The sequence below is a fragment of the Schistocerca cancellata genome, chromosome 4 (genome assembly GCF_023864275.1).
Source record: "Schistocerca cancellata isolate TAMUIC-IGC-003103 chromosome 4, iqSchCanc2.1, whole genome shotgun sequence".
Taxonomy (NCBI): Eukaryota; Metazoa; Arthropoda; class Insecta; order Orthoptera; family Acrididae; genus Schistocerca; species Schistocerca cancellata.
The window spans coordinates 208,141,809-208,169,314 of record NC_064629.1 but is presented as its reverse complement, the minus strand read 5'-3'; the positions used below and the strand labels follow the sequence as shown (position 1 = coordinate 208,169,314).

Here is a 27,506-nt window from a genome sequence, read left to right as displayed (position 1 = left end):
ACGAGCGATGAGTATGCCTGTGATGTTTTAACGTTGTGAGTATATTTTTGACATCCCTTTATTAATTTTAATACGCACAAGATGTGGTAACGCTGTACTTTGCTTTTTACCGTGTAGGTTCACCTGATGATGCGACTTGAAGCCGCGAAACCGGTCGTGTTTTAATAAATGGTTCAAATGGCTCTGAGCACTATGGGACTCAACTGCTGTGGTCATCAGTCCCCTAGAACTTAGAACTACTTAAACCTAACTAACCTAAGGACATCACACACACCCATGCCCGAGGCAGGATTCGAACCCGCGACCGTAGCAGCAGCGCGGCTCCGGACTGGAGCGCCTAGAACCGCACGGCCACCGCGGCCGGCTGTTTTAATAAACAGTTTTACCAGCTGTAATCGGAGCTCTTCCTAACATTCAACAGCTGCGGTTGCCGGAATATAAAATGGTTTGGGATTACTCCAAAGGCTTAATATGCTGCGAAGAACGACACAGAAGGACCTAAAATTTTGGTATATGTAATAGACATTCAGCTGTCTCAATATACTGTATATATCAGAGATGCTGCATCTGCGTTACATTCTTTTAACTATGGCTTTATGCTGATTAAATACAGCTGTATATAAATACCAGCCCTAAGGGCTTGTGTCATATCAAGCTTGAAAGGTGTGTATGCAGAGTTTCAGGATTTCCAAAATCTGGGCCTCGGAGTAAACTCAAGAAAGTAACAGATGATCCTTATATCTCACCCAAATGTGATCAGTGAACTCTCATGAAGCAGTTTCTCTAAGACTCCTTGCAGTTACTATAAAACAGTACAAGAGCTCTGCCTAATACAGGATGAGAAGAAAAAATTCGTCAGAATGACTGTTGCAGCGCAACACTTGCTTAAATGAGATTTAAACAATCGAGGAAGTATTCCCACCCCAAGTAGACCAAAAAATACAGCCAAGTCATTAGCCCTGCTGAATTTCTACTACAGTGATGCGATTCAACGCAGCATAAACACTCAAAAGTCCGGTCGGCTGTAGATTCGGTTGCTTAATCATTCAAGTCCTTGTTGTCAGTTAGAATTGATATGACCAAATGAGCAAAGCGTTATTAACACAGTATCAGTTGATCCTCTGTTTGCTACCCACTGGACTCATCAATTCCACTCTTCGCATTACAAATATATTTTATTGTTCCAATGCTGTAAGTTAAGATCTGACACGTCCAACATCTTATGTATACATTGATGAGACAAAACAATCTGGCCACCTGTTTAAGAGCATTCTGGTCCACTTTTAGAGCACAATACAGTAGCGATTCTGCGTTACCTGGATTCGAAAAGCCCTTGTTAGGTTTACGGAGGTATGGGGCACCAGATGTTTACGAACAGACAACGCAGTTCTCATTAATATTTTCTTTATCTTTTCGCCAACGTTCAGTGACGTTCTTCTGCCAAGTTCCTGGGGTTAATGCGAGAGTCGGAGTCCACCCGTCTGCTGTGACCCGTGACGTAACTGTCTTGTGTTGTGTGAAGACATTGAGATGCAGCGTGTTAGAAATAGATTGTGTTTTCAAAGAGTGTGTTGTAGTAAGCGGTGGCGCACTCTAGTGTGTGCTGTTTGTTTCTAAATTACTTGTGAGTCATGTTAGTGCGGTACTGACCTTAGTGCTCCGTGTTACTCGATGTTGTGGTAGTTTGTTTTTTGCTGCCTTGGCAGTATGTTATTTCAGAGTCGTTAGTTATTCGCTACCGATTTATTTTTGGTTTTGAAATTGTTAGTTCGTCGCGTTGTTAATGGCTTGAAAGATTTTTTAGTTTGGTTTGGTACTATATATGGATGTTACAACAAAGCTTACTAGTCATTGGTTGGTTGTTGCTATGGTTGACAATATGGCTTATACAATTAAAATTATCCAGTTACATGGCCCAGTGCATCTGCATGCGGTAATGTTTTCAGTGGGTTTCAGTAATGGTTATTTTGTTTTCTTTGGTTTGTGTGTGGGAGAGGGGGGCAGTGGGGTGCCTGGCATCGTTGATTTCCTTTGAGCTATATATGTCAAATGAAATTTTCGATTCCGGATATTTTAGTGTTTTTTTTCTTTGGTTCGGTTAATTGTCGAGGATTTATAGTTTATTTTTCGGTTTTGTTTTAGAATGGTGACATTCTTATTGTATATTTAGCTTGTCCCCGCCCAAGACCCTCTACTTTCCGCCCCATTAGTTTCATTTTGTTGCTGAAATGAAATATTTCGCTTGGTTAAATATCTTTGTCCATGGGTGTATTTAGTGACTTTGTGGTTGCCATACGGAATTCACTGGGAATAGGTGTGACCGCCACATTGAAGTGGTCACGGGTTAAAGCAGACGGGCGGAATCGAACACTTCCGTATTGCCAATTTCTGTTGTTTCCAGTTCTCGGTTGGTCTGAACGTTGACGATTCTAGACGAGCGTTCTGAATATACATCTATTTTGTACCCTGTCACCTATGAGGCCAATTTCCTGCAGATGTTTTAGGATGTTATTCAGTTCCAAAGAGCAAATTGGTTTTAGTTTTCACTGAGATGACAAAACTGAGAATTCTTGCAGTTATCGTATCATCATGCATTCTGCGAATATGACCATAAAATATTAATCGTCTCTTTCTGAAAACGCCAGAGATTTTATCAGTATTCAGCATGCTGGCCGGAGTTTATAGGCGTGGAGCTGAGCCGATAGCGTACCAGGTGTGTTGCATAAGGATCAGATCAGGCGAATTTGGTGACCAAGACATTACGACGAGTTCACTGTGATGCTCCTCAATAACTTTGGCATGATTCTGGCCTTCTGACAAGGACAGTTGTTCTGCTGGCAGATGCGATCGCCCTCTAGGAAGACGACAAGTGTGATGTGATGTTGGTGACCAACAAAAATGTTTACGTAGTTCATAACTGTCATGGTTTCTTCGATTACTACCATAGGTACCGTGGAAGCCCACTTGACCGTCCCCCATAATATAATCCAACCCCCACCGTCCTGCGTCCGTTACGCGGTGCACGATTCAAGCAGACGTTCGCCTGGATGACGTCCTAACAGGGCACGACCATCGACCTACTGTAACCAGAAACACGGTTCATGCGACCAGGTTGATCGTTTCCATTAATTCAATGTTGAGTCGCCATCAGCCCCTGCCCACTGCAACACGTCGGTATCAGCTGTTGCGGAGTTCCATGTTCAAAAACGTACACTAAACCTGTGCATATACCAGCGTAGTACTCTGTCGTCAGACTGCCAAAGGTGTCACCTATCGTGCTTTACAGAGCGAGAACTCCTCCGACCTCCATGTTCTGTGACGAGGTGTAGATGTCCAACACTTTGTTATCTAATCTGATTTCATCGTCCTTCAACCACTTTCCTATAGATTTTTTTCAACTGGAAAGGGCGGGTCCTTTTCAAATTTCAGTGAGACGATAAAATTGAGAATTCTTTCGGTTAGCCTGTCACTAATGAGAGTTTTCTCATAAGACTCTACCTGTGCAGATAGGACCAAAACTTGTCCTTCGAATGGATCTTTCTTCCTATTCTGTGTTTTGAACTGGCGAACTATCTCGAATTATCAAGATTTTCTAACCGTATAATTCTTTCGGTCCAATTATTATTATTGTGCGGTCTCGCAGTTTTGCGTTACGGGATATTGATTTTTCGTTACATCTGGTTTAGGCTTTTCTCTAGGCCCTTTCTAACGTTTTTGTTTACTTCGCGATTTAATGCTGAAGACTGGATGAGTTCCTCTTGGTAGCTAAATTCAAGTTCCTAATTTTTTTCACCGCATTATTATACTTTGTCCATCAAGGTACATAGGAGTTCCTTCCACGTATTTAGTTTTTAGGCACACGATTCGGAGTCAGTTTTCGGCATTAACTTTATTAATTTTTCCTAGGGAGTGAATAACATCTTTTCTATTGTTGGAGACAATTGCTGGGTCGTTTGCGTGGGCTAAGCACTCCAAATGAATTTTATTTTGGCGTAGTCGGTGAATAAGTATTCCTTTTACTTATTATCCCGGTTTTGATTATTTTCTGTTCAAAAGTTTTGGATATTTTGCCTAAGAATTTAACTTTTAACATGGTGAATGTTTGTTTGATCAGTTACGTTGTTTTTATATCTACTCTGAATCCTTGTACGGATTGAACAGTGCCTGTCTGTTTAACGAATCAAATGAATTTTTCGAAGTCAATAAAGATGCTCCCCATTTGCCCCCCCCCCCCCTTGCGGATTTGTAAGACGGCCTTGAGACTGGGAATTTGTTCTACACATAATCTACTTTTCATAAATCCTGCCTGATATTTAGCCCGCCCATTGGGTGGTCTGTTAGTGCTTCTAGGCTCCTGAGCAAGATTTTTGAAAAGGTTTTGTAAGTAAATGTTGGCAGGGCATTGCCACTTTAGTTATTGAAGTCTGTTTCAGTTCCTTTATTATGTAAAGGGAGAATTATGGAATATTCACAGTCTTCAGGGACTTTTTCCCTGAGCCATATATCTGTGAGAATATCTGTCATTCAACAGTCTTTCTCTGGAACTTAAATTTTGAGTTAAGGTATTATTTGCTCATTTTCTTTTAATGTTACCTTGTTGTAGTCTAAAGTGTTGATTAATTCAGCATTTATTCAAGAGAAAAATTTGCAAATTAAATCAAAGAAAAAGTGCAAAAACCTGCCAGTATTAATAACACGCAATGTAAATCTCTTTTGGCCCACAGCCCATGTCGCGAAAAGACTGCAGGCTGTGGCTCACGTCCGTACCTTTGCTCGTTGTATTACATATACTATACTAATGGAAATAAAAATTGCTACATCACTAAGATGACGTGGAACAGACACGAAATTTAACCGACAGGAAGAAGATACTGTCATATGCAAATGATTAGCTTCTCAGAGCATTCACACAAGGTTGGCGCCGGTGGCGACACCTACAACGTGCTGACATGAAGAAAGTTTCCAACCGATTTCTCACACACAAACAGCAGTTGACCGGCGTTGCCTGGTGAAACGTTGTTGTGATGCCTCGTGTAAGGAGGAGAAAAGCATACCATCACGTTTCCGACTTTGATAAAGGTCGGATTGTAGCCTATCGCGATTGCGGTTTATCGTATCGCGACATTGCTGCTCGCGTTGGTCGAGATCCAATGACTGTTAGCAGAATATGGAATCGGTGGGTTCAGGAGGGTAATACGGAACGCCGTGCTGGATCCCAACGGCATCGTATCACTAGCAGTCGAGATGACAGACATCTTATCCACATGGCTGTAACGGATCGTGCAGCCACGTCTCGATCCCTGAGTCAACAGATAGGGACGTTTGCAAGACAACAACCATCTGCACGAACAGTTCGACGACGTCTGCAGCAGCATGGACTATCAGCTCGGAGACCATGGCTGCGGTTACCCTTGACGCTGCATCACAGACAGAAGCGCCTGCGATGGTGTACTCAACGACGAACCTGGGTGCACGAATGGCAAAACGTCATTTTTTCGGATGAATCCAGGTTCTGTTTACAGCATCATGATGGTCGCATCCGTGTTTGGCGACATCGCGGTGAACGCCCACTGGAAGCGTGTATTCGTCATCGCCACACTGGCGTATTACCCGGCCAGATGGTATGGGGTGCCATTGGTTACACGTCTCGGTCACCTCTTGTTCGCATTGACGGCACTTTGAACAGTGGACGTTACATTTCAGATGTGTTACGACCCGTGGCTCTACCCTTCATTCGAACCTGCGAAAGCCTACATTTCAGCAGGATAATGCACGACCGCATATTGCAGGTCCTGTACGGGCGTTTCTGGATACAGAAAATGTTCGACTGCTGCCCTGGTCAGCACATTCTCCAGATCTCTCACCAAACGTCTAGTCAATGGTGGCCGAGCAGCTGGCTCGTCACAATACGCCAGTCACTACTCTTGACGAACTGTGGTATCGTGTTGAAGCTGCATGGGCAGCTGTACCTGTACACGCCATCCAAGCTTGTTTGGCTCAATGCCCAGGTGTATCAAGGCCGTTATTACCGCCAGAGGTGGTTGTTCTGGGTACTGATTTCTCAGGATCTATGCACCCAAATTGCGTGAAAATGTAATCACATGTCAGTTCTAGTATAATATATTTGTCCAATGAATACCCGTTTATCATCTGCATTTTTTCTTGGTGTAGCAGTTTCAATGGCCTGTAGTGTATAAAATTTCTGATTGTTGGGAGATGGCCTTTAGAGTACGAGAAGTAAAATAAAATTGACGTGCTGCCTACAGCCTGTTACACGGCTTTCAACGTGACACCACTATGGCGGTTTGTGTGTCAAAATTGCTGTTTATTTATTTAAGCAGCTCTTAAGTTTGCCTCGCGATGCTGAGCGTATACCGTTACAGATCTTTCCACCAGCCGGCCGCGGTGGTCGTGCGGTTCTAGGCACTTCAGTCCGGAACCGCGTGACTGCTACTGCCGCAGGTTCGAATCCTGCCTCGGGCATGGATGTGTGTGATGTCCTTAGATTAGTTAGGTTTCAGTAGTTCTAAGTTCTAGGGGACTGATGACCTCAGATGTTGAGTCCCATAGTGCTCAGAGCCAGCCATCTTTCCACCAAAGAAGCTGAAGTCACCGTGAATCGTACACGGAAACTCTACGCCGCTAACCTAACCGCCACACTATGTGCAAGCCTACGGAGTTAAATCTTAGATTACCACACTTTGTGTACTGAAGGCACTAAACAAAGTAGCTACTCCTCCGCGATAATGAGTTTGTTCAGGAGTACTGTACGCGACGAGTCCGAGCTAAATAGTCTCCTTTCTCAAGTTCAGTAGCCACCATAACAGTACAGAAACTGCATCTGATCGCAGGCTTATCATATTTGTCAGAAATATGCAGTCGAGCATTAAATATAATGTTCAACGACCAGTAAAAGCACGAGTAATGGGATCTAGATGGACTTTTGTTGAACGACTTAGTCTAATTTTCCCATTGCTTTTCGTCTCAATCCTGTTATCTGTTAACATTTTTCCTTGATGTAGCGTTTTATTGAGAGCTTAATTTTTACTGCTATGGTTAAAGACGACAGCGTTGCTCGAGCGAGAGGCAGCCGATTCTAGGTCTGTGATGAGAATAGCTTCAATCACCACAGGTTCATAGACGTGGAGGGAAGGGGTCAAATCCTAAACTCTATGCAATATCATATTTTTGGAACCATTGCTAGAACACTGTTCCGTATAAGTGTCACATTGGGACGATAAGTGTAGCATTCACTTTTATGTGTCTCGTGAGCTTCAGCTCTGTGCCGGAACTATGCTTTAACTCTCTCCCTTCTTTTCATTACTATCTTTATCCAAAACACACTCTGTTCTAGTAGCCAGTACCCTGTAGACTACGCGGCTGGATCCTCATCCACAAATCGAAAGTTGTAAATGGAAAAAATGTCGCCACGTGAAATGATCACATGTGAAGAGAGTAAAGGATCAATTATCGCTAACCTCGCTCACTGAGTTCACAGATTAGTTTTTAGGATTTAGTGTCGTCGTAACATCAATGAATTCAGAATGTAGGGCAATTGAATAAAACCAACGAAGATTACGTAGAGAGTTTAATGTATCATTAGCCTAAATGAGAGAGAGAAATCCTTTAACGTTCCACATCTGGACGAACCGAAATTATGTGTAGTCCAGTAGATAACTAAAACTGATAGCACCCCGTATTCTCAATTGAAGTATTGAATTTCGTAGTACATTAAGCTCTTGTCCAAGCTACATATCAGCTGATTCCGCTGCCTGGAATTACTACCCATAAAAATAGTTAGTACTCATGGCGGTAATTTGGAAGAATGCCTGCAAGCGGTATATATCGAAGGTGCGACTTTCAAGGAGCCCATATATCGATTGTGAGAATCGACACAAAGTACACAGTCGTGAGCGACTTTTCCAATACATGAAACTAATATCTCGTGTTATGTTAATATCAAAATACAACAATAACTAGGACGATTTCATATACTTAAATAAACAGGACTTTTAAAATGTTGGAGGTATTTTTTATTGCTTCTAAAAAGTACAGTGGCATAATTAACTCCGAAAGACGAGCTGACCTAGTCTTCTATACTCCATACACACAATGAAGACCACACGGCTGTCGTCCCAAGCAATTACCGTTTCAAATGATCAGTGTTTGAAATGACGTTTTCAATTAAGTCATCGGTCTAGGTAGGTGGCTGGGTGAAGGTAAGTGGATCAGTTTTTACTGTGAAGAGTAACATCACATTCGGAGGAGAAGCAGGACTGTAAATATAATTACTGCTCGTTTCAGTCACAGCAATTAAAGCTGTGCTGTTAGGTTCCTGCCTAACCGCATCCTGGAAAATCGTGACATATTGCTGCAACTGAATAAAAATTGATCCATTTACCTTCACCCATCCACCAATCTAGCCGCATGATTAAAACAAACATTTGAAAAACTGATAATTTGAAATGGAGATTATTTGGCAGCCTGTACACAAAATCCATATCGTTCATTTCTTGTCGTTGTAGTTGTCATCGTGTCAACAAAATCGATAGCTGGCTCCGTGACACTCGCACCTTCGATATATACCGCTTGCAAGCGTTCGTCCAAATGACCCGCAAAGCCGGCGCGTTAAGACAATCGATGTTTTTTTTCTGTATAACTGAATTTCAAAGTTCTCCAAATACTACGCATCATTATAAAATGATCAACACTGTGTCAAACAGTTATGTCATATTTGTCCGAAATGTTGTTATTAACAAGTAGAAGCGTTTAATATAAAGTAAGCATCAAATAATCGTTGCCGCCTTAGAGGAGAGCGGAGGCAAGTGAGATGCAAAATTCCAATTCATTTAACCATGTCCTTAATATTAGTGTGTTTAAAATGAAAAGTACATTTTTTAAAGGATATGTCGAAACACTTTATGTGAATGCCAGCTACTCGACATTTCAGGTATTTACACAGTGAAAATGATAAACTGCATTACGAGGGGTGTTCAAGAAGTAATGCAACACTTTTTTTTTTTTGAATGAACGTTGGCTTTGTTCAGGACTCCAATACATCATATCAGTTCCCACTCTTTTGGCTACAAAATCCTGTTTTTTAACATAATCTCCGTTCGATGCTACGGTCTCGCGCCACCATACAGGGAGGGCTTGTATGCTCGCATGGTACCACTCTACTGGTGGAGGTCGGAAGCAATGTCTTTCCGCCACACTAACCTCCCCACCATCCACGTACTTTTCCCGCGGAGTGCATCCTTCATTGGGCCAAACAGACGGAAGTGGAAATGTGCGGGATCCGGGCTGTAAGGTAGATGAGTAAGAACAGTTGGTTGGTTTGGGGAAGGGGACCAAACAGCGAGGTCATCTGTCCCATCGGATTAGGGAAGAATGGGGAAGGAAGTCGTCCCTGCTCTTTCAAAAGAACCATCCCACCATTGACCTGAAGCGATTTAGAGAAACCACGGAGAACCTAAATGAGGATGGCCGGACGTGAGTTTGAACCGTCGTCCTACAGAATGCGAGTCCAGTGTGCTAAAAGCTGCGCCACCTCGCTAGGTGGGAAGAACAGTACAGTGAAGGTTTTTGAGCTCTTCTCGGGTGGCCAGACTTGTGTGAGGCCTTGCATTGTCTTGAAGAAGAAGTTCATTTCCATGTTTGTGGCGACGAACACGCTGAAGTCGTTTCTTCACTTTCTTGAGGGTAGATCATTACACTTCGGAGTTGCTCATTGCAACACGGGCACGACATCAAACAGCATAACACCATCCGAGTCCCAGAAGACCGTCGCTATGGCTTAACAGGCTGAGGGTGCGACTTTGAAAGTTTCCTTCGGAGGCGAGATGGTGTGGCTCCACTCTATGGATTGCTGTTTTGTTTCTGGTTCATCGAGCGAGGTGGCGCAGTGGTTAGCACTATGGACTCTCATTCGTTAGAATGACGGTCCAATCCCGTCTCCGGCCATCCTGATTTAGGTTTTCTGTGATTCCCCTAAATCCTTTCAGGTAAATGGCGGGATGGTTCCTTCGAAAGGGCACGGCCGATTTTCTTCCCCATACTTCCCTACCCCGAGCTTGTGCTCCGTCTCTAATGACCTCGTTGTCGACGGGACGTTAGACAATCTCCTCCTCCTGTTTCTGGTTCGAAGTGATGAACCCATGTTTAATCGTCTATGACGACGTTCGACAAAATTGTCATGATCGGCCTTGTAAGGCACAAGCAATTCCGCACAGATGGGAATCATTGCTCTTAATGGCCTTCCGTTAGGTGGCGAGAAACCCAACGGGCAAACATCTTTGAGTACCCCGACTGGTGGACGAGTGTGTCAGCACTACCAACGGAGACGTCCAGTTGAGCAGCCAGTTGTCATATTGTAATCCATAAATCACCTCGAATGAGAGTGTACACGCCGGCCGGCGTGGCCGAGTGGTTCTAGGCGCTTCAGTCTTGAACCGCCCGACGGCTACGGTCGCAGGTTCGAATCCTGCCTCGGGTATGGATGTGTGTGATGTCCTTAGGTTAGTTAGGTTTAAGTAGTTCTAAGTCTAGGGGACTGATGACCTCAGATGTTAAGTCCCATAGTGCTCAGAGCCATTTGAACCATTTGAAAGTGTACACAAGTTTCAACTTTGCAGAAGTCACCGCTGTGTCCGGTCGGCCGGCACGCGAGGGATCGGGTGGTTTGCGCGATATTGCTACGGTGACGACAGACGCCTCGCTCAACGACTCACCGTGCTTTTGTTCACTGCCAGGTCTCCGTAGACAGTCTGCAAGCGCCTATGAATATCTGCTATGCTCTGATTTTCAGAAACTCAATGACAGTACTCAGCTTGGAACGTAGCTCTGTTAGACACCATTTGAAGGCTATGTACGGTGCCACCACCTATTAGAACTTCATGTAATTCCAGGAGATAAAGCGAGAATGTTTTACGATGTCTCACAACAAATTCCGCAACTGTCCGAGGGAAAAAAGTGCCGCATTTCTTATTGAACGCCCCTCGTATTACGATATTATCTATAAAAAAAAAACACTTTGTCTCAAGAAATGGTTGTTCTTTTGGAACTATAAAAACGAGAGCTGTATTTTGTAAGCTACGCTCACCAGTCGGGACACTATGTTATTTCTAAGATTTTCCCAGTGTGAGTGATCCTCGAACGCCATGCACTCACCTTGCCTCCCGTATACGCCTCCCAGCCCCCACGCAGGTCCTCTACGACCTGATTCCTTTCCCCCATCAATGTTTCCACATTGTGGTGTGCGTACTGTAAGACCTTCGGTACACACACCATCAGATTATTTGACTTGTCGCTCTAACGAAGTAGGCGAGTGTCAGCAATATGTCTCGTGGTCTTATCGTGGCGTGTTTATCTTCTGCCGTTAGGTCAGACGATAGAAATGCCACTTGCACGCTTAGGGTAGCAGATTGACGGTGACCAACTTTAAACAGAACTTGATTAATTTTCACACACATTTATTAAAATAATAAAAATCATAGATATTACGTAACTTGATTCTGGATGCTGTTTGCAATTGACAATCTGAAGTTCCTTTGGTCTTGGTACGTTAATCTTATTCTCACATATCTCTGATACTTGACAAAGTGTCTATACATTTATCTTCATGGCTGTGTACAGGAATATGACAATCTTATTAGGCGCAGACTGAAACTTGACTACAGACTAGTGCAGATTAATGCAGACTGACTCATCGGAGGTCTGTACACTCGTTATAATACCTCGAGCGTTCTGGTATCACTGCGCGAGTGTGATCCGCGAGGAGAAAAGGTTCTTCGTTAGCAGCAATCTCATTGGCTGCGTTACATATTAATACGCGGATCGGCGGAAGCAGAATTTGGTCCGTCTCTACGGCAGCGCCATCTCGTAGTGCGGAGATGGACGAGCGCTGCGCCTGCGCTGTTGTGCTTAGCGGGGCGCGCTCTAGTGGGAAAGTTATGTACGCGCTGACTACGGGGAACTATGTACACAACACACATCCTCTACACCTCCTGCCGCCTTGATCCCCCTCATCCCCTAGTTGCTCCTCTGCTCTACAACCCCCGCCCTCGGGCGCGCCTTAACCGTTGTCCCCCCCCCCCCTACCCTTCAACTCTACACCCTTCATCTCCTTTCCCAAGGTGGCTTCCGTCAACTTCCCCTCCCAGATGATGCCCTCTCTCCCTCCATTTATCCCTCCTATCAACTCTGATCCTCACCTCCCCCTCCTTTCTTCTGTCCTTCTCCCAGGCTCCCTCTTCCCCCTCTACCGTCCTGTTTTTTCCCCACCTACCCCCTCTCTGCCTCCCTTCTCTCCACCGAGTCCTTTTTGCCCTCCCCTCCACTGCCTTTCCCACTCCTTCTCGCGTCCCCCCTGTCCCCCTTTTTTCTATGTCCTCTCCCTCCATCGGCTCCCCTTTTTTCTTTTCCTCTCCTCCCCCTTTTTCCCCTCATCGGTCCGGGTCTTCCCCACCCCCCCCACCCCCATCTGCCGCCGTGTGACTTGTATTGTGCAGTTTTAAGTGAGTGTTCGGTGTTGTGCGTCCGGTGTCAGTGTTGTGAACAGCCACCATACTGATTAAAATTCTTCTGGGTATTATGCCGCGTCATTGCTAAAAACTAAAAACAATAATAAACTAAAACATTTAAAAGTTTTACAACAGTGACATCAGACATTGATAGTCTGTAATAAAAAGAAGCACCTATCCCTATACAAAACCAGTCGTGCCCTGAGGAAGGCCGATGCAATTTGGCCGAATTGTCGATTTTAATTTATTATCGTTGTTAGTTTTTAGCAATGACGTGGCATAATACACAGAAGAATTTTAATCGGTATGACACCGGCCGCGGAAGCCTACGTTCTTATATCAGCTACCATACTGTCGCTAGTTGTGTTTTTTACCTCGTGCGAACAGAAATCAGCCTGTCGCCTTGTTTTTTTTTTTAATTGTGCCTGTCTACTTATTGTGTCTTCATGCGCATAGTCACCGCAGTGTTTTTATATTTTAAGTGGCACAATTTTCCGCCATTTTGCAGTTTTTTATAATGTCACTGTTTTATCGCCATTTTTCTTGTTGGTTTATGTTCTCATTATGTTTTTTAACTTTTCTGTAGGCTGTAAAGCAGCATATTACACTGCTGCCATCCCCCCAGGCCCTTTTGGGGAAGGGGGAATCGAAATGCAATAAAGGAAAATAAAAATGTGAGTGATCGGTGGCACTATTTTAGGTGTCGAGTGGGGTCGACATGTCAGTCACAGCTTGTCGCAAACATTAAGGCTGATAACGAATTCCACTATTTATCAGTACTCGAGAGGCAGCAAAATGCGGCTTTCCCGTAAGGGAGGCACGGTTGCGGCGGCGTGTGGAGTGGCGGCGCTACTTACGGCGAACAAGTGGCACGTGGAGATGGAGAGCCCGATGGCGAGCGGCGCAGAGCCCTTGACATCGCTGCGCGCCGCGTCGCACACGCCGTGCACGGTCAGCACCAGCACGAACGTGATGAGCGCCTCCACGAACACCGCCTGCGCCAGCGACAGGTACGGGTTCACCATCGTCATCCCCAGCGCCGCCGCCGTCGCCTTCGGCGTCAGAACCTGCAGTACACAAAAAGTGCGTCTCGAGCTGCTACGGCGAAAAAAAGCGAGGCACTCGCATCCATTAGGATATTCGTGATCCATTAACAACACGATGCACAAGCGATGACGAATGCTGTATAATATGCCCTGCTAACTTCGTCTTATTTATTCTATTTTACTTCTTATTCCATAAATCCGTGACAGTGTATATAGCAAGGACGAAGAATTTATTTTTTTCCCGTTCATAGTTATTTCAATTCTTCACAAAGGGGAGGGATTGCAGCGGGTGAAAAGCGCTCTTCAGCCAGAGGTTACATATATTTAACTGATGAATAAAATATTTATAAAGATGACAATAGCACAATTTTCGTAAAAAAACACATTGCTGGACGATATTTACGTTTTTTGTGTAAAAACAAACGACAATAATGGAAGAACAAAAGGAAACATATAGTTGGAAATACTGATGTTTTTTAAAACTTGTTTCACGATATTACATTACAGTTAAAATATAGTCACTGATGATACTGTGAATGATGCTACAATCAAATGGTGACGATGGTGATCCACAAAAATGACAATGGTAATGTTCATGGTGGAATGACTATGATTATGGTTCAAATGGCTCTGAGCACTATGGGACTTAACATCTATGGTCATCAGTCCCCTAGAACTTACAACTACTTAAACCTAACTAACCTAAGGACATCACACAACACCCAGTCATTACGAGGCAGAGAAAATCCCTGACCCCGCCGGGAATCGAACCCGGCAACCCGGGCGCGGGAAGCGAGAACGCTACCGCACGACCACGAGCTGCCGACTATGATCATGGGGCCATGTAGAACCACAGCATCGACTAAAAGTCAGCAAGCTGCAGGAAGGGAGAAGGAGAAAATAGATGGATGGTGTAAAGTGGAATGTTGTGATTAAGGGTGGGAAGAGGAGAATATCTCGTGGCAGATTTCGTTGTTGGGGAGTGGAAGTTTGTTGAAATCCCTGCGGGAGAGAATGGATAAGGCATGAAGGTGCATGTAAGGTGATAATATGGACTTAATGGCGCAGCAGGGTGCCTGGTTGGATTGGTGATTAGTGGACGGGAAATTGGGTGCCAGAACAGGGTTATACTATATAAGATCTGACGGTACTCTAGAAAGCGAAGCTGTGGGTGGTGGATGAGTTGGTACAGGATGTGAGTAAGGATGTATAACCTGCCACACATTTGTACATATTATAAATTACGAGGGTTGGAACTTTAATAGTGACAACTATTTATTTACACTACGTACAAAATAGATACGTGTTTCAGAGTTTTACTGACTTCAAAGTAGTCACCAGCATTGTATATAACCCATTGCCAGCGATGTGGAAGTCGTAGGATACTCTTAGCAGTGCGCCGGCCGCTGTGGTCTAGCGGTTCTGGCGCTGCAGTCCGGAACCGCGGGACTGCTACGGTCGCAGGTTCGAATCCTGCCTCGGGCATGGGTGTGTGTGATGTCCTTAGGTTAGTTAGGTTTAGGTAGTTCTAAGTTCTAGGGGACTTATGACCTAAGATGTTGAGTCCCATAGTGCTCAGAGCCATTTGAACCATTTTTTTTCTTAGCAGTGCCAGTTGTGTGACAGTTCGAGCTGCGCGGTCTATTGTCCGTCGAATTTGTAGCAGTTCTGAAGCGTTTGTCGCGAAGTGTTTCCTTCAGGTTAGAAATCGAGTTGAACTCACGAGGGCTTAAGTCAGGGGAGTGCAGTAGGTGGTATAGCACTTAGCAGACCCATCACTCAAACAAATCAGTAACAGCTTGCACTGTACGTGCTTGAGCATTGTCCTGTTAAATGATGGTCAGGTCCTGCAGAAAGTGTCATAACTTCTGTCTCTAGGCTGGTCGTAGGTTGTGTTCCAAAAATGAACAGCATAGAGGCAAAAGTGATGACACTTTCTGCAGGACCTGACCATCATTGAGCAGGACAATGCTCAATCACGCACAGTGCAAGCTGTTACTGATTTGTTTGACTGATGGGGCTGCTAAGTGCTATACCACCTACTGCACTCCCCTGACTTAACCCCTCGTGAGTTCAACTCGATTTCTAAACTGAAGGAAACACTTGACGGCATTCGCTTCAGAACAGCTACAAATTTGTCGGGCAATAGAACGCCCAACTCGAACTATCAACACAACTGGCACTGCTGAGACTATTCTACGACTTCTACATCGCTGGCAACGGGTTATGCACAATGCTGGTGACTACTTTTGAGGAGATTAAAACTTTGAAACACGAATCTATTTTGTACGAACTGTAAATGAAGGAGCTTGCACAGGATAGAGTAGCATGGAGAACTGCATCAAACCAGTCTCTGGACTGAAGACTACAACAGCAACATCTTCAGAATTTCAAAGTGTATATTCCAGTCAACAATTACAAAAGTATTCTCTAAATCTACAAATGTTCTAAATGTAAATTTGCCTGTCTTTAACCTGTTGTCTAAGACACGCGTGTTCCTGCATTTTTCTGGAACCCAAACTCATCTTTTCAGCGGTTGGTTTCTTCTAATTTTCCGATTCTTCTATAAATAATGCATGCCAGTTTTTTGTAACCATGACTTATTTACTTATCGAGATCGTAGTACGATATTTTACTGGTTGCTGTGAAATCAGATATAATAAATATCAGCTAGTCTGACTGTTTTGCATATCAGCTAGAATGATTGACAGTCTTCTAAGTGCAGAGTGACAACACATTTTTCACACTTCCGAGCGATTCCACATCTTTTTCTTCTTGAGTACTGCAGAACACTCTTACGACTATTTTCTTCAGTTGGTGGTATGTGCATCGGGAAATGAGCTCATGTCTTTGCCTGAAGTTTTATTTGGGTGGTACTCGCTGATGATCGCACGCGAACACCGTACCCGGGTAACTGTGCTCTCTAGCAGGTGCTGAGCAACGCGTTGGTCCTGAAGTCCTTGTATCAGATATTTTTCTTTCCACCGATCATGAGATACAAAATGAAGGAGTTAAAAATGCACTTACCAAGAAGATAAAAATATGTCAATCTATACCTCTTCACTGTGCGTCGTATGATTGGAAAGAGAACTGTCATCTAGTCTTGGAGGTTTACAGCTCCCACGTGCTGTTTCACTTCGTTTACTAAGATCAGCAACCACATGACATTCATGGCCTGTGACTCGTTTCTGAATACATTTAAGAGCCATCTGATAGCTGGAAAGTGAACTCTGTGCACTCATTTAGTGATGTGTGCATTTGTGAGGGCAGCTAGACATCAGATTTAAACGCCACAGCAACTACACTAGTGGCCATTAAAATTGCTACACCACGAAGATGACGTGCTACAGACGTGAAATTTAACCGACAGGAAGAAGATGCTGTGATATGCAAATGATTAGCTTGTCAGAGCATTCACACAAGGTTGGCGCCGGTGGTGACACCTACAACGTGCTGACTTGAGGAAAATTTCCAACCGATTTCTCATACACAAACAGCAGTTCACCGGCGTTGCCTGGTGAAACGTTGTCGTGATGCCTCGTGTAAGGAGGAGAAATGTGTACCATTACGTTTCCGACTTTGATAAAGGTCGGATTGTAGTCTATTGCGATTGCAGTTTAACGTATCGCGACATTGCTGCTCGCGTTAGTCGAGATCCAATGACTGTTAGCAGAATATGCAATCGGTATGACTGTTAGCAGAATATTGAATCGGTGGGTTCAGCAGGGTAATACGGAACGCCGTGCTGGATCCCAGCGGCCTCGTATCACTACCAGTCGAGATGACAGGCATCTTATCCGCATGGCTGTAACTGATCGTGCAGCCACGTCTCGATCCCTGAATCATCAGATGGGGACGTTTGCAAGACAACAACCATGTGCACGAACAGTTCGACGACGTTTGCAGCAGCATGGACTATCAGCTCGGAGACCATGGCTGCGGTTACCCTTGACGCTGCATCACAGACAGCAGCGCCTGCGATGGTGTACTCAACGAAGAACCTGGTTGCACGAATGGCAAAACGTCATTTTTTCGGATGAATCCAGGTTCGGTTTACAGCATCATGATGGTCGCATCCGTGTTTGGCGACATCGCGGTGAACGCACATTGGAAGCGTGTATTCGTCATCGCCGTACTGGCGTATCACCCGGTGTGATGGTATGGGGTGCCATTGGTTACACGTCTCAGTCACCTCTTGTTCGCATTGACGACACTTTGAACAGTGGACCTTACATTTCAGATGTGTTACGACCCGTGGCTCTACCATTCATTCGATCCCTGCGTAACCCTACATTTCAGCACGATAATGCACGACCATATGTTGCATGTCCTGTACGGGCGTTTCTGGATACAGAAAATGTTCGACTGCTGGCCTGGCCAACACATTCTCCAGATCTCTCACCAATTGAAAACGCTTGGTTAATGGTGGCCGAGCAACTGGCTCGTCACAATACGTCAGCCACTACTCTTGATGAAGTGTGGTATCGTGTTGAAGCTGCTTGGGCAGCTGTACCTGTACACGCCATCCAAGCTCTGTTTGACTCAATTTTTAGCCGTTTCAAGGCCGTTATTACGGCCAGAGGTGGTTGTTCTGGGTACTGATTTCTCAGGATCTATGCACCCAAATTGCGTGAAAATGTAATCACATGTTAGTTCTAGTATAATATATTTGTCCAATGAATACCCATCTATCATCTGTATTTCTTATTGGTGTAGCAGTTTTAATGTCCAGTAGTGTACATGCGACTGAAGTTCGTCATTTGACGCCATTGGGTTGAAGTGACTGATCGGTAGTAGTCCCACCCGATAGCACCTACCTTCTTTGGAACTGTAATTGTTGCATTCTTTTTGATGAGAATGATACTTGGTTTGTGGAGCGCTCAACTGCGTGGTTATCGGCACCCGTACAAATTTCCAGACTTTACACAGTCCAGTCTCGCCACTTTTCGGAATGGTGACGAAGTGATGAGAACAACACAAACACCCGGACCGCAGGCGGAGAAAATCCCCGACCCGCACGGAAATCTAACCCGGGAACCCGTGATTCAGAGGCAGCAACGCTGGCCAGTAGACCACGAGCTGTGGACATTCTTTTTGAAGAGCTAGGGTATTCCGCCAATCTCATATATCTTGCACACTAGGTGGAAAAGTTTCGTCATGCCCGTCTCTCCTAGCGGTGTAAGAGTTCTGAAGTAATGTCGTCTGCTCCAGCGTTTTCTATTCGACTCAGGGCTTTCAGTGCTGTGTGAAATTCTTTTCGCTGTATCAGATCTCCCATTTCATCGTCATTTACTACCTCATATCTTTCTATAATAGCGCCTACAAGTTCAGTTTCCTTCCACAGCCTTTCGAGATATTCCCTCCATCTTTCAGCTTTCCCTTCTTAGCTCAGTACTGGCTTTCCGTCTGAGCTTTTGATATTCAGACAGGTACTTCTCTTTTCTCGAAAGGTCTCTTTAATATTCATAGAGGCGGCATCTATCTTTCCCCAAGTTATGCATTGTTCTATAGCCTTGCATTTGTCCTCTAGCCACTCATCGAAGACATTTTGCACTTACTGTCAGTCTCATTTTTAGACGTTTAAACGCCCGTTCATCTACTACATTAAAGCATTTTTATATTATCTCATTTCGTCACTTAAATTCAGTATATCCTTTCTTATCGAAGGACTTCTACTCTATTTAGAATTTTTACATATTTAGTTCTCTGCGCATTCACAATTTCTGCTTTCAAAGCTACCGATTCGTCCTCTAAGTTTGACAACTCGTGAACTTTTGTTCTCCGAATGCCACCCTTAGCATCTGCAAATGGCCAGTGTAGGTCGAAACCGGTTATGATCGTGTCATAAAAAGCGATTGTTTCAAATATTTTAAAAAAGACTTATAATATGTTAATCGCCCTCTCTTTAAACGGAATGTCGTTTTCTCCATTCGTCTTCTATTGAACTTCTTTCCAGTATTTCAATCAAGTGTTGCATAATGCCGGCCTGAGTGGCCGAGCGGTTCTAGGCGCTACAGCCGGTAACCGCAGACCGCGACGTTCGCAGGTTCGAATCTTGCCTCGGGCATGGATGTGTGTGATGTCCTTAGGTTAGTTAGGTTTAAGTAGTTCTAAGTTCTAGGGGACTGATAACCTCAGAAGTTAAGTCCCATAGTGCTCAGAGCCATTTTGTTGCATAATGCTGGAACTCTCAACCACATCTGGATATTTCTATTCATTTCCTATCGTTTTTCAATCTCAGCAATTTTATTCTGCAATTCATAAGCAATAATAATGGTCAGTCCACCCCTCCTCCTAGAAACATCTTACAGTTTAAAACCTGGTTTCCGAAAGACTGTCTTACCATTATCGATCTGAAATATTCCAGTGTTTCCAGTTTATTCCGGTTGTTCAACCTCCTTGCTTGATTCCTAAACAAGTGTTAGCAAAGATTAAATTATGCTCTGTGAAAAATTCTACCAGGCGGCTTCCTCTTTCATTTCTTTCTCTCTGTTCATGTTCTCTTACTGCTTTTCCGTCTCTTTCTTCTTCTACTATCGAATTCCAGTCCCTTATCACAATTAAATTTTCACCTCTCTTAACTACATGGATAATTTCTTTTATAGCCTCATTAATTCTCTTAGTATCATTATCTGTGTAACTAGTTTGCGTATAAAATTGTACTGCTGTTTTAGGTATTAACTTCGTGTATCTCTTAGCTATAATAATGAGTTCATTATGCTGTTTATAGTAACTTGCCCATATCATATTCTTCTTCATTATTAGACCAACTCCTGCATAACCCCTATTTGCTTTTGTATTTAGAACCCTGTGCTCACTTGACCAGAAGTCCTGTTCTTCCAGGCACTTCACTAATTTCCACTGTATCTAACTTCGACTTATCCATCTCCCTTATTAAAACTCTTACTTATCTGCTGACCTGTAGAATACCAATTCTTTGTCTCCTTATGACGTCTTTCTTAGCAGGACGCGTGTCGGAGTTCAGAATGGGGGACTATTTTACCTCCGGAATATTTTACCCTAAATGACACCATTACAATATAACCATACAGTAGGGCTTCATGCCCTCGGGAAAAATAGCGGCCGTAATTCCTCCATGCTTTCAGTTGTTCGCAGTATCAGCTAATGCTACAGATCAATCAGTCAAGCACCGAAAAGGCTGGTGCTCCTCTTCGGGAGCCATGGGTTAGTCAGTAGTCACGACAGATACTGCTTCTTTGTGTTACACCTGCAATGCAGCTGTCTATATCGATGAGGAACGCAACCCACTCTACCTCGGCAAGGCCCTGAGCTGAAATGCAACATATAGGAGAAAGCGTAAGACAATGAGAAACTCCCAGAATGGTACCACTGCAGACGAACTACGAGAAGAGGTGAAAAACTAGCTAGATATAACGAACTTGGTTAAAAAAAGAACATATATAGTGGATGTATCCTCCATCAGTTCGAAAATCTTTGCTGGAATTGAAGGCAAATGCACTCCATTATCTTATTACTATCGAATGCTCACTTCTTGTATCAACCCTATCTGGTACGGATCCCACACTGCTGAGCAGTATTCAAGCAGTGGGCGAACAAGCGTACTGTAACCTACTTCCTTTGTTTTCGGATTGCATTTCCTTAGGATTCTTCCAATGAATCTCAGTCTGGCATCTGCTTTACCGACAATCAACATTATATCATCATTCCATTTTAAATCACTCCTAATGCGTACTCCCAGATAATTTATGGTATTAACTGCTTCCAGTTGCTGACCTGCTATTTTGTAGCTAAATGATAAAGGATCTATCTTTCTGTGTATTCGCAGCACATTACACTTGTCTACGTTGAGATTCAGTTGCCATTCCCTGCACCATGCGTCAATTCGCTGCAGATCCTCCTGCATTTCAGTACAATTTTCCATTGTTACAACCTCTCGATACACCACAGGTGGTCGTAATAATCTAGGCGATAGCGCATGTGCACGATATTTTAGTAGCAGTTTTAGTAAATAAGAAAAAGAAAATCAAATATCCATCCACGAAATTTTCAAGTTCTCGATACCTATGACTCCGTGCTTTGCTTATTTCAATCATCCTTTGAATTATCCTAGCACTAACTCCCTTTTAATTGGCTCTGAACTCACTAGTCTTGTCGCTATGCGCTCCAAAGATATGCGAAGAACCTTTGTGAACATCAAGTGCTTAAAAGGCAAGTTTAGCGACTGGTGAGGTGGTCACAGTTCTTTGACTGTATCGTACACATATTCTTGGTAACGCAGACACAACAGGACTGGAGAGACGTCTGACAGGCGAACGCTCAATTAGACATAACTGTGCAACCCAATCCGAAAAACGTTGTAGGTGGTTCGCCGAAGAATGGTGACAAACCAACTGGATATGAGCAGTAGCTGCAGCGTTCAGAGCCAATTAAAAGGGAGTTAGTGCTAGGATAATTCAAAGGATGATTGAAATAAGCAAAGCACGGAGTCATAGGTATCGAGAACTTGAAAATTTCGTGGATGGATATTTGATTTTCTTTTTCTTATTTACTAAAACTGCTACTAAAATATCGTGCACATGCGCTATCGCCTAGATTATTACGACCACCTGTGGTGTATCGAGAGGTTGTAACAATGGAAAATTGTACTGAAATGCAGGAGGATCTGCAGCGAATTAACGCATGGTGCAGGGAATGGCAACTGAATCTCAACGTAGACAAGTGTAATGTGCTGCGAATACACAGAAAGATAGATCCTTTATCATTTAGCTACAAAATAGCAGGTCAGCAACTGGAAGCAGTTAATACCATAAATTATCTGGGAGTACGCATTAGGAGTGATTTAAAATGGAATGATCATATAATGTTGATTGTCGGTAAAGCAGATGCCAGACTGAGATTCATTGGAAGAATCCTAAGGAAATGCAATCCGAAAACAAAGGAAGTAGGTTACAGTACGCTTGTTCGCCCACTGCTTGAATACTGCTCAGCAGTGTGGGATCCGTACCAGATAGGGTTGATACAAGACATAGAGAAGATCCAACGGAGAGCAGCGCGCTTCGTTACAGGATCATTTAGTAATCGCGAAAGCGTTACGGAGATGACAAACTCCAGTGGAAGACTCTGCAGGAGAGACGCTCAGTAGCTCGGTACGGGCTTTTGTCAAAGTTTCGAGAACATACCTTCACCGAAGAGTCAAGCAGTATATTGCTCCCTCCTACGTATATCTCGCGAAGAGACCATGAGGATAAAATCAGAGAGGTTAGAGCCCACACAGAGGCATACCGACAATCCTTCTTTCCACGAACAATACGAGACTGGAACAGAAGGGAGAACCGATAGAGGTACTGAAGGTACCCTCCGCCACACACCGTCAGGTGGCTTGCGGAGTATGGATGTAGATGTAGATGTAGATGTACAACGTGTAGCTCCTACGTATGTCACGTGACGTGCACTGGCAAAGTAGATAAATAAGACTGTTTCGCATTTCGCTCATTGCTGGCATGGGCGAAGGAAACGATTTATGCAAGTTTCAGAATGTGAGGCAAACTTCAGATTTCGAGTCTACGGGGCAGTAGTCCCGAAACAGCGGCTGCTATGAACTCCCACATGTCTCTCTAGTGAAAGTATATGGTGAAAAGACTAATGGAACCAATCTGAATATCCGCATTGTTAACAATGGTGTTCCAGAGACCACTGACGCCCGAGGTTAACGTCGCAGCATATTGTAACGCAGTTGCTAAGTATTAAAAAAAAACGCAGCTAGAATCACGTCTATGCAATAGTTTAATTTGATGTCGGAGTTGACGCTAACGATACTGCAGCGACTGAAAAATCTTCAATTTGCTCGAAACCGTCACTACGAGTTGCTGGTGATTAACGATGGATACCACCCTTCGATTAGTCACGTTTTCAAAACGCTAGAAGTGTTAGAATTGGTTGGAGGAACTCGTCTAGACTTCAAAAAACTTCCTCGGTTCGCAAATTACCTATATCATAACCCAAGTGAACTGCTGTAGGACAACCTATATCGTCGTGTCCGGTATGTGAATGCTCCACTACGCACCGTTTAACGACCATGGCAAACACAGGCGTGAAGATGGTTTCACACACCATCGGCGGCGCTTCAGAATCCGACTGGTTCTCTTTAGCTTGGCTAGCTGCAATGCTGGCGTAGCAAAAGAATGCATTTGGGAGTTTGTAATAATGTTACTTGATAGTGTATGTAATATGTCATCATGTCAATGTACTGCACGGTTATTTAAGACCAGAACAGGATGGGTATAAAAGTAATCGTGCCAGTTATTTTACCTGTAGTACGGCTGAGCCAGCAACAGCGCCGATGCATTGGACGACGATGTAGAAGAGCGCCCTGAGAATGGAGATGTTTCCACTGGCCAGCAGCCCAATCGTCACAGCAGGGTTTACGTGGCCGCCGCTCACATGGCCCAGCGCCTGCAAAACACACCGCATCGTAACTAAGCGGCACATAATGCGCTGCAAGATTCATACACTGAGTTGACAAAAGTTACAGGACAGCGATATTCACTTACAAAAATCGCGGTTGTATCGCGTACACAACCACTGGTGGAAGCATAAGCGACCAATGACACTGCTAGCTAAGGCATAAACACATATGGTGAGCTAACACACTCTCACAAGCGACAACATCGGCGACTCCCTGCACATCAGCAATACTGACTGGATATGTCAGCTGGATACGCCAGCTGCTAGCACAGCCGACCAACAGGCAACTGCAGGGAAGCCGATAAACTCGCACCCTAAAGCACAAACAACACTGTGAATCCGGTGTATGACATATCGGACACTAACCGATAATGCGCCCAACTGTTACAGGTATGCAGACGCAAGTAGAGCAGTCAACGCCAATATTCAGCTACATCCGCCGAGTAACAACGCCTCACTTCGTCTAAGATATCCACCTAACCCTTGCTGAACTGTCGCAGATAGCAAGCAATCCGCTACTGCTCTTACTATCCGACATGACTATCGCAGAGGTTTTTTTCCCTTGCATCTTGCCTTGGCACTTTTTTTCCTCTGCCGTTCAAACCGCTACCCTTCGTTTAACTTTCGACCCAATCAATCCTCAGATGAGCGCATATTAATGGTTAACCATAACCAGACGTACGCAAACATCACAGTACCCACATCCTGCGAAGACCTCACTTAGTGAAAACTAACCACTATGCAGAGACGGCAGTAGACAAGATCCTCTCACCATTGACAACGCAGTGGCTGGCGGCCTTCACTTAACGACCGAGAGCACTGGAGTTTGCGTAGAGTTGTCAGTGCTAACAGGCAAGCAACACTGCGTGAAATAACCGCAGAAAACAATGTCGGAGGTACGACGAGCGTATCCGTTTGGACAGTGCAGCGATATCTGGATTTAATGAGCTGTTGTGGCAGAGGACAGACAAGAGCGCCTTTGCTGCAGCGCCTCTCGTGGGCCTGTGACCATATCGGTTGGACGTTGCCTGGTCAGATGAATACTGATTTCAATTGGTAAAAGTTGACGATAGGATTCGAGTGTGACTCAGACTCCACGTAGCCATGGACCCAAGTTGTCGACGAGGTGTCGGCCGTTGTGGCCGAGCGGTTCTAGGCGCTTCAGCCCGGAACCGCGCTGCTGCTACGGTCACAGGTTCGAATCCTGCCTCGGGCATGGATGTGTGTGATGTCCTTAGGTTACTTAGGTGTAAGTAGTTCTAAGTCTAGGGGTCTAAATGTTAAGTCCCATAGTGCTCAGAGCCATTTGAACCATTTGTCAACGAGGCACTGTGCAAGCTGGTGGAGTCTCCATAATTGTGTAGGCTGTGTTTATACGGAATGGTCCTCGGTTACGTTTGGCTACTTTGAGACCATTTTCAGTCATTCGTGTACTTCATGTTCACAAACAACGACAGAATTTTTATCAATGACAATGCGCCATCTCAATGGGCTACAATTGTTCACAATTGGTTTGAAGAATTATTTCTGGACATTTCGAGCGAATGATTTGGCCATTCAGATCGCCCGACATGAATCCCATCGAACATCGAACATAGATAATCGAGACGTTAGTTCGTGCAAAAAATCCTGTACGAACAACACCTTCTAATTATGGACGGCTGTAGAGGCAGCGTGGCTCAATATTTTTGCAAAATACTTCCAACGACCTGTTGAGTTCATGCCAGGTTGAGTTGCTGCACTACGTCGGGGAAAAGGAGGTCCGACACGATATTGGGAGGTATCTCATGACTTTTGTCACCTTGGTGTGTTTTGTTCACTGCTAGCGCCGGCGAAAATATCTAGTAATTTAAAAACTTTCCTTGAAAAGACCCTAACGAGCGACTGAGTTAGTGACGCTATCTAGTTGTCCTTAGAAAACTAGGATAACGTACTGGTAATTAACTGGCATTCTTAGAATTCCGGTTTTAACTGACAGGAATAGTCACAACGGAGAAAACATTAGTTACTCCGAGGAGACATCATGTTATTACCATGATAATGGCGTGTGTTACGAGAGGAAGGGAATCTACAAGTTTCTTCAGGTATGCCATTTCAGCCGGCCGCGGTGGCAGAACGGTTCTAAGCGCTTCAGTCCGGAACAGCGCGACTGCTACGGTCGCAGGTTCGAATCCTGCCTCGGGTATGGATGTGTGTGCTGTCCTTAGGTTAGTTAGGCTGAAGTAGTTCTAAGTTCTAGGGGACTGATGACCTCAGATGTTAAGTCCCATAGTGCTCAGAGCCATTTGAACCAGGTATGCTATTTCGTGCTTGGGTACCTCAGTTGGTAGAGCACTTGCCCGCGAAAGGCAAAGGTCCCGAGTTCGAGTCTCGGTCCGGCACACAGTTTTGATCTGCCAGGAAGTTTCAGGTGACTTTATTCCACGCATACGGGATGGTATAACTGCTCACGCATTGTTGTCATGGAAGATTGATTTGACAAATTTAGTGTTACACTGTGTCTCAGCTACCTAGTGCTAGAACCGTAAGTGGCACAATTATCGCAATATATATATTCATTGTATGGACCGAATCAGCCATTGCGATACTCGAAAACTAAGTAGTTCAGGCAGATATAAAGCGTGAAATATATTCAAAAACAGTGTTTTTGGTTTTCGAAATGTAAATTCTTCTATTTCCCTTAAATTTTGCACTTACCAAGTATAAATCTCTGCTTAGTTTAGGGCGCTACCTCCGTAAAAAGACGGACTATGAGACCCCACTATGAAAGCCAGTAAGCCGTCTGAAGACGAACTGTTACAGATAGAAACTGGTAATAGTGGTTGTTAAATAAAGTTACTTAAAAAGAAGTTTTATTTTTAAGCATACTTCCTATCATATGACCTCGAAGGAAACGAGGAAAGTGAAGTAATAAGCACACAAGAGACGACAGCAACGTTGCTAATGTGGAGGTATGCCGTGAAAATTTATTACTTCGAGATTACGTTGTCACACGACGTACTATTACGTAGATACAGCGCCGTACAACACGGTTCGAATTCAAGAACTGTGCGCTAGACAACCGTTGAGTTTAACCGCGGTTTTAACCACAAAGAAAATAAATCATTACATATTCCAACGGATAACAGCCATTATCGACACGGAAAATGAAACTGACTTTTAGTTTTATTCGTAAGACCATTCCTACTCGTAACATACTGTTTATTGTTACCTCCAGTTAATTAAAAAACGCGGGCCGTCCTGCCTTATTCTCTCGTGTGTAACTGAAGACTTATTGCGTGATATTGCGTTTGGCTTACAACGAATGTGACACTACTACTTACGCATTACTACTTAATTATTGTAAGGTTTACACTAATCCGATCTGTGCGCGCTATTCTCTGCACGTGCCAGGAGAAATGAACTTGGCATTACCCAAATTCTGTTGCTACAAATTCTTTGTCAATCCAAACTAATCAATGTACACTGATCATCCACAACATTACGACTACCT

At 44.1% G+C, this 27,506-nt stretch overlaps 1 protein-coding gene across 1 annotated transcript in view; it reads right to left on the bottom strand.

Moving 5' to 3' along the window:
* Nucleotides 1–27,506, bottom strand: part of LOC126184828 (aquaporin AQPAn.G) — a 163,783-nt gene that overhangs the window by 26,438 nt on the left and 109,839 nt on the right. The window contains exons 3-4 of the mRNA XM_049927414.1: nt 23,858–24,001; nt 13,379–13,588 (exon numbers count right to left, since the gene is read on the bottom strand). Of these exons, the coding sequence (XP_049783371.1) occupies nt 13,379–13,588; nt 23,858–24,001 (354 nt within the window). The remainder of the gene's footprint in view (nt 1–13,378; nt 13,589–23,857; nt 24,002–27,506) is intronic.